Source organism: Platichthys flesus, chromosome 22 (assembly GCF_949316205.1).
Source record: "Platichthys flesus chromosome 22, fPlaFle2.1, whole genome shotgun sequence".
NCBI lineage: Eukaryota > Metazoa > Chordata > Actinopteri > Pleuronectiformes > Pleuronectidae > Platichthys > Platichthys flesus.
In genome coordinates, this window is record NC_084966.1 from 7,348,415 (window position 1) to 7,362,101 (window position 13,687).

The 13,687-nt window shown below is 40.4% G+C and overlaps 2 protein-coding genes across 2 annotated transcripts; both read left to right on the forward strand.

Moving 5' to 3' along the window:
- The first annotated feature begins 316 nt into the window (after positions 1-316).
- Positions 317-4,757, forward strand: LOC133933233 (gastrula zinc finger protein XlCGF57.1-like). Its single transcript, XM_062380184.1, has 2 exons — positions 317-677; positions 3,075-4,757. Exons 1-2 carry the CDS (start codon positions 392-394, stop codon positions 4,223-4,225), a joined length of 1,437 nt encoding a protein of 478 aa, XP_062236168.1. The 5' UTR covers positions 317-391; the 3' UTR covers positions 4,226-4,757.
- Positions 4,758-9,818: 5,061 nt separating this feature from the next.
- Positions 9,819-13,198, forward strand: LOC133933235 (gastrula zinc finger protein XlCGF57.1-like). Its single transcript, XM_062380186.1, has 2 exons — positions 9,819-10,193; positions 11,327-13,198. Exons 1-2 carry the CDS (start codon positions 9,908-9,910, stop codon positions 12,325-12,327), a joined length of 1,287 nt encoding a protein of 428 aa, XP_062236170.1. The 5' UTR covers positions 9,819-9,907; the 3' UTR covers positions 12,328-13,198.
- The last annotated feature ends 489 nt before the right edge of the window (positions 13,199-13,687 follow it).

Consider the following 13,687-nt stretch of genomic DNA (forward strand, 5'->3'; position numbering starts at 1 on the left):
CCTTCAGTGCTGCTTTTCAGTCCCAGAAATTGTCGTTTATTTTTGGTTTTATTGGTTTGTTTAATTTAATTATTGAGTATTTCTACTTCACTGTCTTAGTACTTTACTTGTAATATAATATTATTTTACTGTCTTTGTACTTTTACCTCAGTAAATGATACGAATTATTCTATCACCATTGGTTAAGTTTATTTTGTTGCGTATACTTTAGTACTTGTTTAACAAGTACTTGTAACGGAGTAATTCTACTGTGCAGTATTAGTACTTTCGTTTCCTCTCCGTCCTCCAGTCCAACAGGGGTCGCTACTGGCTCGGAACTCGGAGTCTCTGTTTCCTCAGGCGGGCTCTCTTTATTCTTCTCAGAGACTCGAAGTGCGCAGAGAGGAGGAACATGTCCGCCATGCAGCTGCTGCGGGTGTCGGTACATGAGCGGATCAGCGCTGCCGCTGAAGACTTCCTGCTGCAGGTGGAGAAAGGAGGAGGAAAGCATCAAGTCCCGGCGCTACGAGCGATGCTAACTGAGCGGCTAATGGCGGCGGCTGAGATGATCCTCGCGGGGCTCGAGGAAACCTTGGCAAAGTACGACGACCTAGTGGAGCAGTCCGAGCGGGAGATCTGTCGCCAGAGGATGCTGCTCGATGCATTGATGCAGCCCGTCGTCCGGCTGCACAGAGCAGGTCAGTCCCTAGAGGAACCGCTAACAGGCTAACGTTAGCTAGCATCAGCTCGAGCAGCGGAGTTAATACGTCACTTCCTGTCTCTGTGTTTTTAAATCATCATCCTACCAGGCCAGGCAAGAGATCCAAGAGTTTGCACAAATCCACAACAATAACATTAAGTAGTCGCTGGCAGTGAAATGTTTGAGTCTCAGGCTCTCTTCTAGCAATGCTCAATCAATTACAACCTATAAAATAGAAATGGTATAAAATAGAATATCAAAATTTAAAATAGAAAATAAAGTATATATATATATATAAATATAAACAGCTGAGGAGAAAATAAAACAACAATAGTGCAAATATGTCACGGAGAAGAGTTTAAAAGTCTTATGGCCTGGGAGATGAAACTGTCTCTGAGCCTGGTGGTGCGGGCCGGGATGCTGCGGTACCGTCGGCCAGACGGCAGCAGGCAAAAATGTTTATGGCGGGGGGAAAGGGGTCTTTAAGAATCCAACAACAAGATAGAAAAAAAGAGAAAAACGAGCAGAGCTGTGGGAGAGCGTGAGACACAGCAGCCTTCCACGGCGCTGGTCACTGAGGTCATGAATAACCAGGAGCGGGGGAGTGTGTCTCTGTAGGGAGCGCTCCCCCTCCCAGCTCCAACCCTTTGCTTGCACTGTTTATTCAGCTTAACAGGAGAAAACTGAATAAACTCTAGCTCAATCTCTAGCACAGACAATCTTCCGTGATCAGAGCTCTACGGTGGCCCTGAGAGCTCAACAAACAGCAACTTAAAAAACCACATGCAGGTTGACAAACGCAAGCAAAGTATTAAAACAGTTACATCAATTTCACAACACAACACATTACAGAAATGCGCAGGAAATAGACAAACGCGATTCAAATAGAGAAACGACAATGGAAGTGTTTCCAGAGGACAGCTCAAAGTGATGGACACTGCTGCCACAGTAGACACAAAAACGTCCAACACATCATACAAATACGGTTCCACACGGGTCGGCCAGCCGCGCTCTTCAGCCCCCCTGCAGTTTGCAGTGGCTGTACAATACAGTATTTGTGCATATTTTTCGGGAACGTTGACCTAAACAAATCAGTTATAATATTATTAACTTGAACGTAAGTGAACGTCACGTTCCTTTTTAAACTCATCATCGTATCAGGCCATCATGAAATGCCAGGAGCGGGCGAGTGTGTGTGTCAGTGTGTAGTGAGCGCACCGACCCCGCCCACTCGCTTGGAGAGGATGCAAAATGTTTCTTTTGATAGTAAAGGTTTCCTACCCCTGCACACTATGGACAATACATTGCCTCACAAACGGGGGCTTGCTTGTTAGTAGGGATGGGCATTCGATTAAATTGTCTTCATCGATCGTCGGGATAATTAATGACGAATTTTCGATTAATCATTAATATTTTTATATTCAAAATTTAACCCGCTGAGGTGACTGTTGTCGCCGTGATACACAGGTAGCTCTGTGCAATCTTGGCTATTCCGGTGAACCTTGTTCCATTCACTTTCCACCAGTCTGTAGGGGTGCAATCCAGGTGTGGGGGAGCTTCACTATGGGTCTCTCCGAGCGAGTGGGCGGGGTCGGAGCCCCGTGACCCGGGACCGGTGTACTCGCTACGCGCACACACACACACACACATACACACACTTGCCCGCTCCTGGTATTTCATGATGGCCTGATCACTCACTTTCATCGTTACATTCACGTTAAGAATATGAAAACTGATTCGTTAAGTTCAGCGTTCGCCAAAAATTTGCACAACACTGTATGGTACAGCCACTGCAGAGGGGCTGAAGAGCAGGGTTTGCCGACCCCTGTGTGGAACCAAATTTGTATGGTGTATTGGACGTTTCTGTATCTCCTGTGGCAGCAGAGTCCATCACTTTCAGCTGTCCTCTGGAAACACTTCTGATGTCGTTTCTCTCTTTGCTGTGCTTTTCTCTATTTGCTGCGCATTTCTGTGATGTGTTGTGTTGTGAAATTAATGAAGATGTTTTCTTACTTTGCTTGTGTTTTGTCCACTTGCATGTGTTTTCTTAAGTTGCTATTCGTTGAGCTCTCAGGGCCATCGTACATTCCTCTGAGTTTTACCTACAGGTCTTGTCTGAAAGCAGCTTAAACCCTCGCCCTGTTCTCCTCTGTTAGGGACCTAATTGGTTTATTTGGCCTCAAAATGAAAAACAATTTTACCAGAAACTCTTTGTTTTATGCTGCTTCCTTTACGAGCTGCGTTGTAACACCAACTGTAAACGACCTCAACATCTCTACTTCCTGAATGTGATCATTCAGAAATCACGACTGTAGATATTAAATGACCTAACACAAGTTTTTTTTAAACATTTCAGGAAACTCTGAAATGATAAATGTTTGTATTTGTGTTTCAGTGTGTCCTGCAGATGTCCATCAACTGATGGTGAATAAAGAAGCGGTTACCCCTGAGCAGCAGCAGGGGAGCCCCCTTCTGGTCAAGGAGGACCCAGAGCCCCCCTACATTAAAGAAGAACAGGAGGAACCGTGGACCGATTGGGATGGACAGCAACTTCAAGGACTGGAAGAGGTTGATATCAATTTCACATTGACTCCTGTCGCTGTGAAGAGTGAAGAAGATGAAGAGGAACTTAAATCGTCAAAGCTTCATCCGAGTGAGACGACGGAGACGACGGAGACCAGAGTGAACCTAAGGGGCAATCTTGAGAAAGACAAACCATTTAGTTGTTCTGAGTGCGGTAAAAGATTTAACACAAAGGGCAATCTAAATACACATATGAGGCGTCATACAGGAGAGAAGCCATTTAGTTGCTCTGAGTGTGGTAAAAGATTTAACACAAAGGGCAATCTAAATACACATATGAGGCGTCATACAGGAGAGAAGCCATTTAGTTGCTCTGAGTGTGGTAAAAGATTTAACACAAAGGGCAATCTAAATACACATATGATGCGTCATAAAGGAGAGAAGCCATTTAGTTGCTCTGAGTGTGGTATAGGATTTAACACAAAGGGCAATCTGAATACACATATGATGCGTCATAAAGGAGAGAAGCCATTTAGTTGCTCTGAGTGTGGTATAGGATTTAACACAAAGGGCAATCTAAATGCACATATGAGGTGTCATACAGGAGAGAAACCATTAAGTTGCTCTGAGTGTGGTAAAGAATTTAACACAAAGGGCAATCTAAATACACACATGAGGCGTCATACAGGAGAGAAACCATTTAGTTGCTCTGAGTGTGGTAAAAGATTTACCGTAATGGGCGATGTAAGTAAACACATGAAGCGTCATACAGGAGAGAAACCGTTTAGTTGCTCTGAGTGTGGTAACAGATATACGGAAAGGTCAAGTCTAAATAGACACATGACGCTTCATACAGGAGAGAAGCCATTTAGTTGCTCTGAGTGTGGTAAAGGATTTAATCTAAGGCGCATTCTAAATAAACATATGAGGAGTCATACAGAAGAGAAACCGTTTACTTGCTCTGAGTGTGGTAAAGGATTTAACTTAAGGCGCATTCTAAATAAACATATGAGGAGTCATTAGGGTTGCAAAATTCCGGGAATATTTGCAACCCTAGGAGTCACACAGGAGAGAAATTGTGTAGTTGCTCTGACTGGTAAAAGATTTAAGATACAGTCCTAATGTACGAGACGTGAGGATTCATAAAGGACAGAAATGATTCAGTTGCAACCTTTTGAAACAAAATATTTTTTAGGATTTATCAGCAGATATTCATATTATACATATTCATAGTTCACTGATTTAAATAGACTAGAAACTGTTTTTATTTCCCTAGAAAATATAACTCATTAAATAACACGAAAGATTTGTGTTTATATATCTTGTTTCTACTGATTTCTACATAATTTATCTATTTTTCATAATGTCCTTCATGTCATTTTAAGGTTATAGTGTGTTGCTTGCACTGTATGAATGTGTGTTCTTAACTAGTTCATATGATTAAATATGTTAGTTTTAAATCAATGGTTTCTTGGTTCGTGAGATTCAATCACAGTGTGTGCTCTCCTTTATGTATTGAATGTCTTTCCAAGAATAAAAGTCTAATAAAAAGATAATGGCGTCGTCACCCTCCTCTTTGTTTCTGTACAAACGGAGGCCGCACTGGCCACAGTTGAATTGTCTCATCACGAGACTAATTAATCAGCTTCTCAGTCCGACATCTTTCTTTACGCGTGATGTGAAGTCGGAACTTGGCAATTTCAGGTCAGAATATCTGACAAGTGAGTCGTCTGTTAAGGTAAATGTCAAACACAGGGTCATGAAAAACCTGGAAAAGTCATGGAATTGTAAATTGTTTATTTCCAGGCCTGGAGAAGTGCTTGACAAAAATGTAATCCCCAAAGTTTTGGAGAAGTCATGGAAATTTGTTATATACATATTTTCATGTCGTCCATTTACGCTGAGTTTTAAATAATGAATATGCTTTTAAAGGAAAGCATATGTCTCGCTCAGAGACACAGTGAGATCAAAGCTTGTCTGTTCTCATCAGTGGAAACAGTGAAAACACAGAGTTTCTCTGGTGACAGCTGCTCAGAGATCAGCGCCGCAGCTTCTTGATCAGAGCAGAAGCTTCAGTTGGTTTTACCGAGATTCAGTTCATGTTTCCGCCTCCAGTCTGACCTGCTCTCACGTTTTGTTTTAATATTTCGTCAACTAAAATATGCGCCACATCCTATTAGGTCTTACGGCCCAGTGCTCTTCCCTGCATTTCGCTAAGCTATAGTGTCCGACTACCGGCCTCGGTAAACTAACTATGGATAAATCCCCAAAAAGAAAAGTCTGGGAGGAAAATATGAAAATCTGCTGGAGATGAGCAAAAAAAGCATAGTTCTGTGTTTCATTTATTACAAAGTGGGCCTACACATGTATTTTATTCTCCTCCTCGTGAGAGTTGGGTGTTTACCTTTTTGCTAACAGGTAAAAATAACAATAAAATGTCAAAAGTTTTTTTTTGATGTTCTATAATTTAACAAATGCTAAAAACTATAGTTTTTATATATATTGTATAACTTTATATAAAACTTTATTAGCTTTGTTATCAAATATGTTTTGCGACTCCAGACACATTTATTTGGGGGAAGATGGGGCAAAATGGCTCTTTCGATAGCAAATGTTGCCTACCCCTGTCTTATACTGTCAGGAGGCCTCAGCCCAAAAATGACACGAGAGATGGTTATTGAATCAGGACATCACACCCGTTTATTTTCCTTCACACTTCAAAACTTCTCTTTCAACAACACCCCTTTCCGTTAGAACCCCCTTTCAAAACAAGAGTCCCAACTAATACCCTGCTTATAACAGGAACTACACATCAACCTTCCACAATAAAGCCACTAAATAAAAAAGCTTACAGATGTGTTGTTTTTTCGATATGAATAGCATATTTGTCAAAAGTTGTTAAAAGTTTATATGAATTAATTTATTCTAGCCCTCACAACAGCTCAACAAAACGTCTGTCTCAGAGCGCAATTCCCGCTGCGGTCTGCAAAATAGTTTTATTATTTAAAGTGTTATAAAAGTGCCTATTGCAGAGTTGACTGAACCATTTACTACTGTGTGTGTCTGTGGAGTGTTTCTCACACCACAAGTAGAGTCTGACCATATTAATATCAATCTAGGCTCTTAATTTGTCTCTCAAAGTGGACCAGATAGATGCATCTTTACTTTAAAATGTACTATATCCTCTTCCAAGAGGGTCCAGGGTCCATCCACCATGATCTCTATAAATCCTGTGGGAAACACTGTTGTGTGCATGTGTGAGTGAATGAGCATATTATTGTTATAGATAAATTGTGCCTTTTGGCTTAGTAACAAAATTTGTCATTTGAACTTTATTCCCTCCCGGGCTATCTGAATTCTGTTGTGTTGATACAGTGCTACATAGAAGTTCTGGCAAACTTCATTTAATTTGCAATCTCAAACTCAATTGTGCTGCTGATGTTACCGGTTAAAACTCCTAGTGGCGCTGGGGTCTTGAAAAATATTAGAAGGCTCTTGAAAAGGGTCTTGAAAAGTATTGAATTGAATATCAGGATTGCTGCATATACCCTGCATACTCTGTCTATCCATCTATCCATCTATCTATCTATCTATTTTTCGACGTAACATGAATACTGTTTGTTTGATTGAAAATTAAAAGGTTCATCATTTGAATTACATGTCTTTTAGTCTCTAAAATTGGAATTTTGTGAAATGTTTCTGATGAATTCAAATCAAGATGTAGTTTTCTGTATTTGAAAACATCTAATAGTTACAGAATATACTAGTTACTTAAGAAAAGTTTCTGGTACCTTTCTCTCCAGGAAAGTGAATAAGTGCTACAGAGGACGATCCTGCACCATCATCGTGCACTGCAGGTGAACCATACACTTCTTCATTTTAATCCGTATGAGAAAATAAGGACAAGAAATATGTTTCATTAGTTTTTTTTTTACTAAAGTTGAGCAAATGCAGATTTGTTTAATTAATGCAACAAAGAGGAACTCTGTTGTAGTACCAAATTATACCACTAGATGGCAGGCAAATGCAGCATTTGATTGAACTTTCTTTTCATCCTGATGTTTTTCATTGTAAAGAACATAAAGGATGCTTTAGTGCATTAACATTTTATCATGTATATTTTGTGATGTGGTCTCCATAGTGACGATACTGGCTGGACTGGGACTTACATCCTGATTGACATGGTTCTGTATCGCATGGCTAAAGGTGAACTTTAGATATGTGTGCTACTCTCTGTTGTCTAAGCCTTTTTCTAATCAAGAATATCTGCACGACAACGGAGACAAAGTGCTTTTCCTGTGATGTCTTGCGGGTGTGAAAGAGATCGACATCGCCGCAACACTGGAACACGTCCGCGACCAGAGGCCTGGGATGGTTCGCACCAAGGAGAGTTAAATAAACACCTTCCCTAAATATCAATATCATATTTCTTGTTTTTTAAATATATATTAAACATATCATTTGAATGTAGAACTCAATACATGTACATATGCTGTTTACATATAAGAAGTTAAAATGGGTTGATCATATCGCTCCTGTAATCGTTACATTTAATGGTTTGTCTGTGTTTCTTTTCCGTATCCAGGACCAGTTTGAGTTTGCACTGACAGCCTTCGCAGAGGAGGTCAACGCAATCCTCAAAGCTCTGCCCCAGTTAAGCCAGTAGGATCCAGACTGACCCTCGACTCTCACGCTCAGACTTCACTTTGCTTTTCCTCCCTGTGACGATGAGGATGATTATCATCACAAGGTCTTTCTGTCTGTGTCGGGTGTTGACCCTTAAATGTGCCATCACGTAAAAATAAATTTAAAATGACATGTGAATGGGCGACACAGGCATAGCTCGGATTTTGTATGTTTGTGGCGCTAGTGTGATGCGTTCAGGGACGTTCAGAGTGTTGCATTTTAATGAGAATTACACCAGGATGATAGAAACACATTCAAATAAAGGGGGTGCATGTGAAGGAGCCACAGACGACTTAAAACATCAGATTTGGTTGCTGTGCTCCAATTCAAGCTGAAATTGCAGCAGAATCTTAATTTTCCCTCTTGTTTGCGGTTAAGTTTTGCTTGTTTTGTTAAAAAAACCCTCAAACATGTATGTTAAAGCTCCAAATGTTAGTTTTTTTTTTAAACATCAGCGTTGAATGGCGTTTTGAGTTCTGTGTTTACACATCTAAGGCGTCCCTTCCTCTCCTCACACGACTAACACCTGCAGAAAACACATCCATACTGCGTCCTTCTCTTTGTGCTCCACTCAGGTCTTTCTGACGTGGAAACATCGTTGTATACTTCAGGCAAGTAAGAAAATGTAAAAAAAAAAAAAAATTTAAAGACGTGCTGTTCTTTGAAGAAAAATTTAAAATAAAAGCTATTTTGACCTTAAATAAATATTTTAGTGTTTAAGTGCTGCAATCACTGGGTTTTACTTCTGTAACTTTCTGAACTTTATCATCCTCATCACCAACTGTTTTTTATCAATGTAAGTACGAGCATTACAATTATATTTCTAATAGTTTGTTGATCAAGAGTTTCGACATTTCATTTTGTCAGTTTTTAAACTTTTTAATGGATTTGAATTCCAAGTCATTGATGACGTATTATTTTTGAGTGTTTACTTTCTGAACTTATCTTTATAAAGAAGTCGATGATTTAGTGATGCAAAACATCCGAGGTTGAATGATAAGAGATTCCTCTCTGTGGTAAAATAATAATACACTAAATCATTTAGCATCTTAAAAAGGTTAAGTAAATATGAACATTGTTGTTGTTTTAGAAAGATTATTCATATTCAGCTAATCAAATTTAGGTCAGTCAATTTATTTCAGTTCTACGGAGCCCCAGTAGGGTCATGGTAAAGATTTTGAATCCCATATTTGTGTAAACAGCAGCTTCAGAGGAAGAAAGGATAACGTTATTATATTAGTATTAGTAGTATTAATACAAACTAACTCAAAGATCGGTTTTTCGTCACACAGTGTGACCGTGGCACGGCTTCAAAGTTTGATTACACACCATCAATACATGATGTCATGTATCGCGGACAGACATGGACCATGAATCCTTGGATGCTGAGCCGTCAACAAACAACTCCACTTCTGCATTGACAGGGTCGGTGGTCATAGGTCAAAGGAATCTTTATGTCTTGCAAGAGTTACGTCTCTCTCTCTCTCTCAGTATTGGGACATTTCCTCAAAACATGTTAACATTGAGGTGTGGCGAAGGTTCATCCTACGCCAAGAAGGACTATGTTTTCATTACTCCACTGTGCACTTTCCTATCACCACCAAACTTCTGTACCATGATCAGAGTCCAAGCCTGAACAGCTCTATGTGTAAATATTTCCTCTCGGTAATAGCGGCTCCTACTGATTTAATTATTATTATTGAGCATTTCTACTTCACTGTCTTGGTACTTTTACTTGTAATGAAATATTACTTTACTGTCTTGGTACTTTTAACTCAGTAAATAATCCGAATTCTTCATCCACCAGTGGTTAAGTTTATTTTGTTGCTTATACTTTAGTACTTGATTAACAAGTACTTGTAACCGAGTATTTCTACAGTGAAATATTAGTACTTTCGTTTCCTCTCCGTCCTCCAGTCCAACAGGGATCGCTGCTAGCTTGGAACTCGGAGTATCTGTTTTCCTTCCGCTGGCGCGCTTTGTTCGCTCAGAGACTCGAGGTGCGCAGAAAGGAGGAACATGGCCGCCATGCAGCTGCTGCGGGAGTCTGTACACGACCGGATCAGCGCTGCCGCGGAAGACTTCCTGATGCAGGTGGAGAAAGGAGGAGGAACGGCTCAAGTCCCGGCACTGAGAGCGATGCTAACCGAGCGGCTAATGGCGGGGGCTGAGGAGATCCTCGCGGGGCTCGGGGAAACCTTGGCCGAGTACGAAGACCTAGTGGAGCAGTCCGAGCGGGAGATCTGTCGCCAGAGGAGGCTGCTCGATGCCGTGATGCAGCCCGTAGTCCGGCTGCACAGAGCAGGTCAGTCCCTAGAGGAACCGCTAACAGGCTAACGCTAGCTAGCATCAGCACGAGCAGCGGAGTTAATACGTCACTTCCTGTCTCTGTGAAATACCAGGACCGGGCGAGTGTGTGTCTTTAGCGAGCGCACCGGCACCAGCTCCCAGCTCCGACCACGCACACTCGCTCAGAAGAATGCCTCTTTTGATAGTAAAGGTTTCCTACCCCTGCACAGTATGGACAATACATTGCCTCACACACAGGGGTTAGCGCTGTTTAACAGGAGAAAACGGCATGTATCTAGCTCAGACCACCTTCCGTGATCAGACCTCACTGTGGGTCTCTCCGAGCGAGTGGGCGGAGAGACCCACAGACAAATACCAGTAGCGCACCGGCCCCTCGCCACACACACACTCGCCCGCTCCTGGTATTTCATGATGGCCTGATACGATGACGATTTAAACTATTTAAGTGACGTTCACTCACGTTCATCGTTACGTTCACGTTAATAATATGAAAACTGAAAAATATGCACAATACTGTATTGAACAGCCACTTCAGAGGGATTAAGGCATATCTATGGGCTGAAGAGCAGACTCCTGTGCAGAACCGAATTTGTATGATGTATTGGGCGTTTTTGTGTCTCCTGTGGCTGCAGTGTCCATGACTTTTAGCTGTCCTCTGGAAACACTTCCGATGTCGTTTCTCTCTTTGCTGCGCGTTTCTCTATTTGGTGCGCATTTCTGTGATGTGTTGTATTGTGAAATTGATGTAAATGTTTTCTTACTTTGCTTGCGTTTGGTATTCTTAAGTTGCTGTTCGTTGATCTCTCAGGGCCACCGTACATTCCTCTGAGTTTTACCCACAGGTCTTGTCTGAAAGCAGCTTAAACCCTCACCCTGTTCTCCTCTGTTAGTGACCTTATTGGTTTATTTGGCCTCAAAATGAAAACCAATTTGACCAGAAACCCTTTGTTTTATGCTGCTTCCTTTACAAGCTGCGTTGTAACACCAACTGTAAAAGACCTCAACATCTGTACTTCCTGAATGTGATCGTTCAGAAATCACGGCAGTCGATGATAAATGAACCAACACAAGTTTTTAAAATCACTTCAGGAATCTCTGAAATGATAAACGTATGTTTTTCTGTTTCAGTGTGTCCTGCAGACGTCCAACAACTAATGGTGATTAAAGAAGAGGTTACCCCTGAGCAGCAGCAGTGGAGCCCCCTTGTGGTCAAGGAGGACCCAGAGCCCCCCAACATTAAAGAAGAAAAGGAGGAATCATGGACCAATTGGGATGGACAGCAGCTTCAAGCACTGGAGGAGGCTGATATCAAGTTCACATTGACTCCTATCGCTGTGAAGAGTGAAGAAGATGAAGAGGAACTTAAATCGTCAAAGCTTCATCCGAGTGAGACGACAGAGAACAGAGTGAACCTAAGGGGCAATCTAGAGAAAGAGAAACCATTTAGTTGTTCTGAGTGTGGCATAAGCTTTCACCAAAAGGGCCTTCTAAAAACACATATGAGGCGTCATACAGGAGAGAAGCCATTTAGTTGCTCTGAGTGTGGTAGAAGATTTACCACAAATGGCAGTCTAACTACACATATGAGGCGTCATACAGGAGAGAAGCCATTTAGTTGCTCTGAGTGTGCTAAAAGATTTTACACAAAGAGCTGTCTAACTACACATATGAGGCTTCATACAGGAGAAAAGCCATTTAGTTGTTCTGAGTGTTGTAAAAGATTTCACAAAAGGAGCAATCTAATAATACATATGAGGAGTCATACAGGAGAGAAACCATTTAGTTGCTTAGAGTGTGGTAAAAGATTTTACACAAAGGGCAGTCTAACTACACATACGAAACTTCATACAGAAGAGAACCCATTTCGTTGTGCTGAGTGTGGTGAAAGATTTAACCAAAAGGACTGTCTAACTACACATATCAGGAATCATACAGGAGAGAAGCCATTTAGTTGCTCTGAGTGTGGTAAAGGATTTTACAGAAAGGGCCATCTAAATACACATATGAGGAGTCATACAGGAGAGAAGCCGTTTAGTTGTTCTGAGTGTGGTGAAATATTTAGCCAGAAGAGCAATCTAAATAGTCATATGAGGCGTCATACAGAACAGAATGCATTTAGTTGCTCTTAGTGTGGTAAAATATTTAACCTAAGGCTAAATAAACATATGAGGAGTCATTAGGGTTGCAAATTCCGGGAATATTCAAAGTTGGAAACTTTCCATGGGAATTAATGGAACTTTTTTGGGTAATTTATACTAACTGTATTTACCTTGTCATATACAGACATAAATATAAACATTTTGTTTTGTCATAAGCTGATTTGAGCCCTGAAAAAACTTTGGGCACTTGATTATATGCTTCTACATCTTTGTTGCTTTCTTAACATAGGTCTTTGAACAGTATTTGCAAATGTACACAGCCTTTCCTTTTACATTGGCTGGGGTGAAATGTCTCTCAGTTCACGTGGCATTGTTCTGTAGAATAAGATGAGAAAAAAGCTTGTAAAAAACACTAATGCAATGCCAGAGATATAAATAGTTAGCTAAACAATTGGAATTGTCTTTAAAAATATTTTACAATTGCACAAGAGTTGAGGATTCATAAAGGAGAGAAATTATTCAGTTGCAACCTTTGTAATAAAAGATTTTTTTAGGATTTATCCGCAGATATTCATATTATACAAATTCATAGTTCACTGTTTTAAGTAGACTATAAACAGTTTTTATGTCCCTAGAAAATATAACTCATTGAATAACATCGAAAGATTTGTGTTTATATATCTTGTTTCAACTGATTTCTACATAATTCATCTATTTTTTCATAATGTCATTTTAAGGTTAAAGTGTGTTCCTTGCACTGTATGAATGTGTGTTCTTACCTAGTTCATATGATTAAATATGTTAGTTTTAAAACAATGGTTTCTTGGTTCGTGAGATTCAATGACAGTGTGTGTTTCCTTTATGTATTGAATGTGTTTCCAAGAATAAAAGTCTAATAAAAAGATAATGGCGTTGTCGCCCTCCTCTTTGTTTCTTTACGAACGGAGGCTGCACTGGCTAGAGTTGAACTGTCTCATCATAAGACTAATTAAGCAGTTTCTCAGTCAGACATGTTTTTTGACGTGAAGTGGGAACTGGGCGATTTCAAGTTAGAATATCTCACATGAGTCTTCTGGGTTAGGGTAAGCATTACAACCCCAGACACATAGTGAAGCAGCGTTGACGGTGTTGTGCAATAGTGCCTAAAAAGTTTTACCATAGAATGGAGTGCCTCAAGGCACTCAATAAATTTGGTTATAAAAATAAAATATAAACATTCATAACTAAAATATGAATATTAAATCATAACTTTAATTGGTTAAAGTTGTCTCACGGGGCACCACCCTTCAAAGAAGGGAAAAGATAGCTAATTTATTGATTAAGATCAGCTTCATTCAGATCTTAGTTCAATTAGAAATCTCAATATTTTCTATTAAAGATTATATAATGA

Excerpts from the sequence above, each read along its gene's own strand:
- LOC133933233 (XM_062380184.1), top strand. The coding sequence starts at position 392 with ATGTCCGCCATGCAGCTGCTGCGGGTGTCGGTACATGAGCGGATCAGC. Across the intron at positions 678-3,074 it reads CGTCCGGCTGCACAGAGCAG|TGTGTCCTGCAGATGTCCAT; the intron begins GTCAGTCCCTAG and ends TTTGTGTTTCAG.
- LOC133933235 (XM_062380186.1), top strand. The coding sequence starts at position 9,908 with ATGGCCGCCATGCAGCTGCTGCGGGAGTCTGTACACGACCGGATCAGC. Across the intron at positions 10,194-11,326 it reads AGTCCGGCTGCACAGAGCAG|TGTGTCCTGCAGACGTCCAA; the intron begins GTCAGTCCCTAG and ends TTTCTGTTTCAG.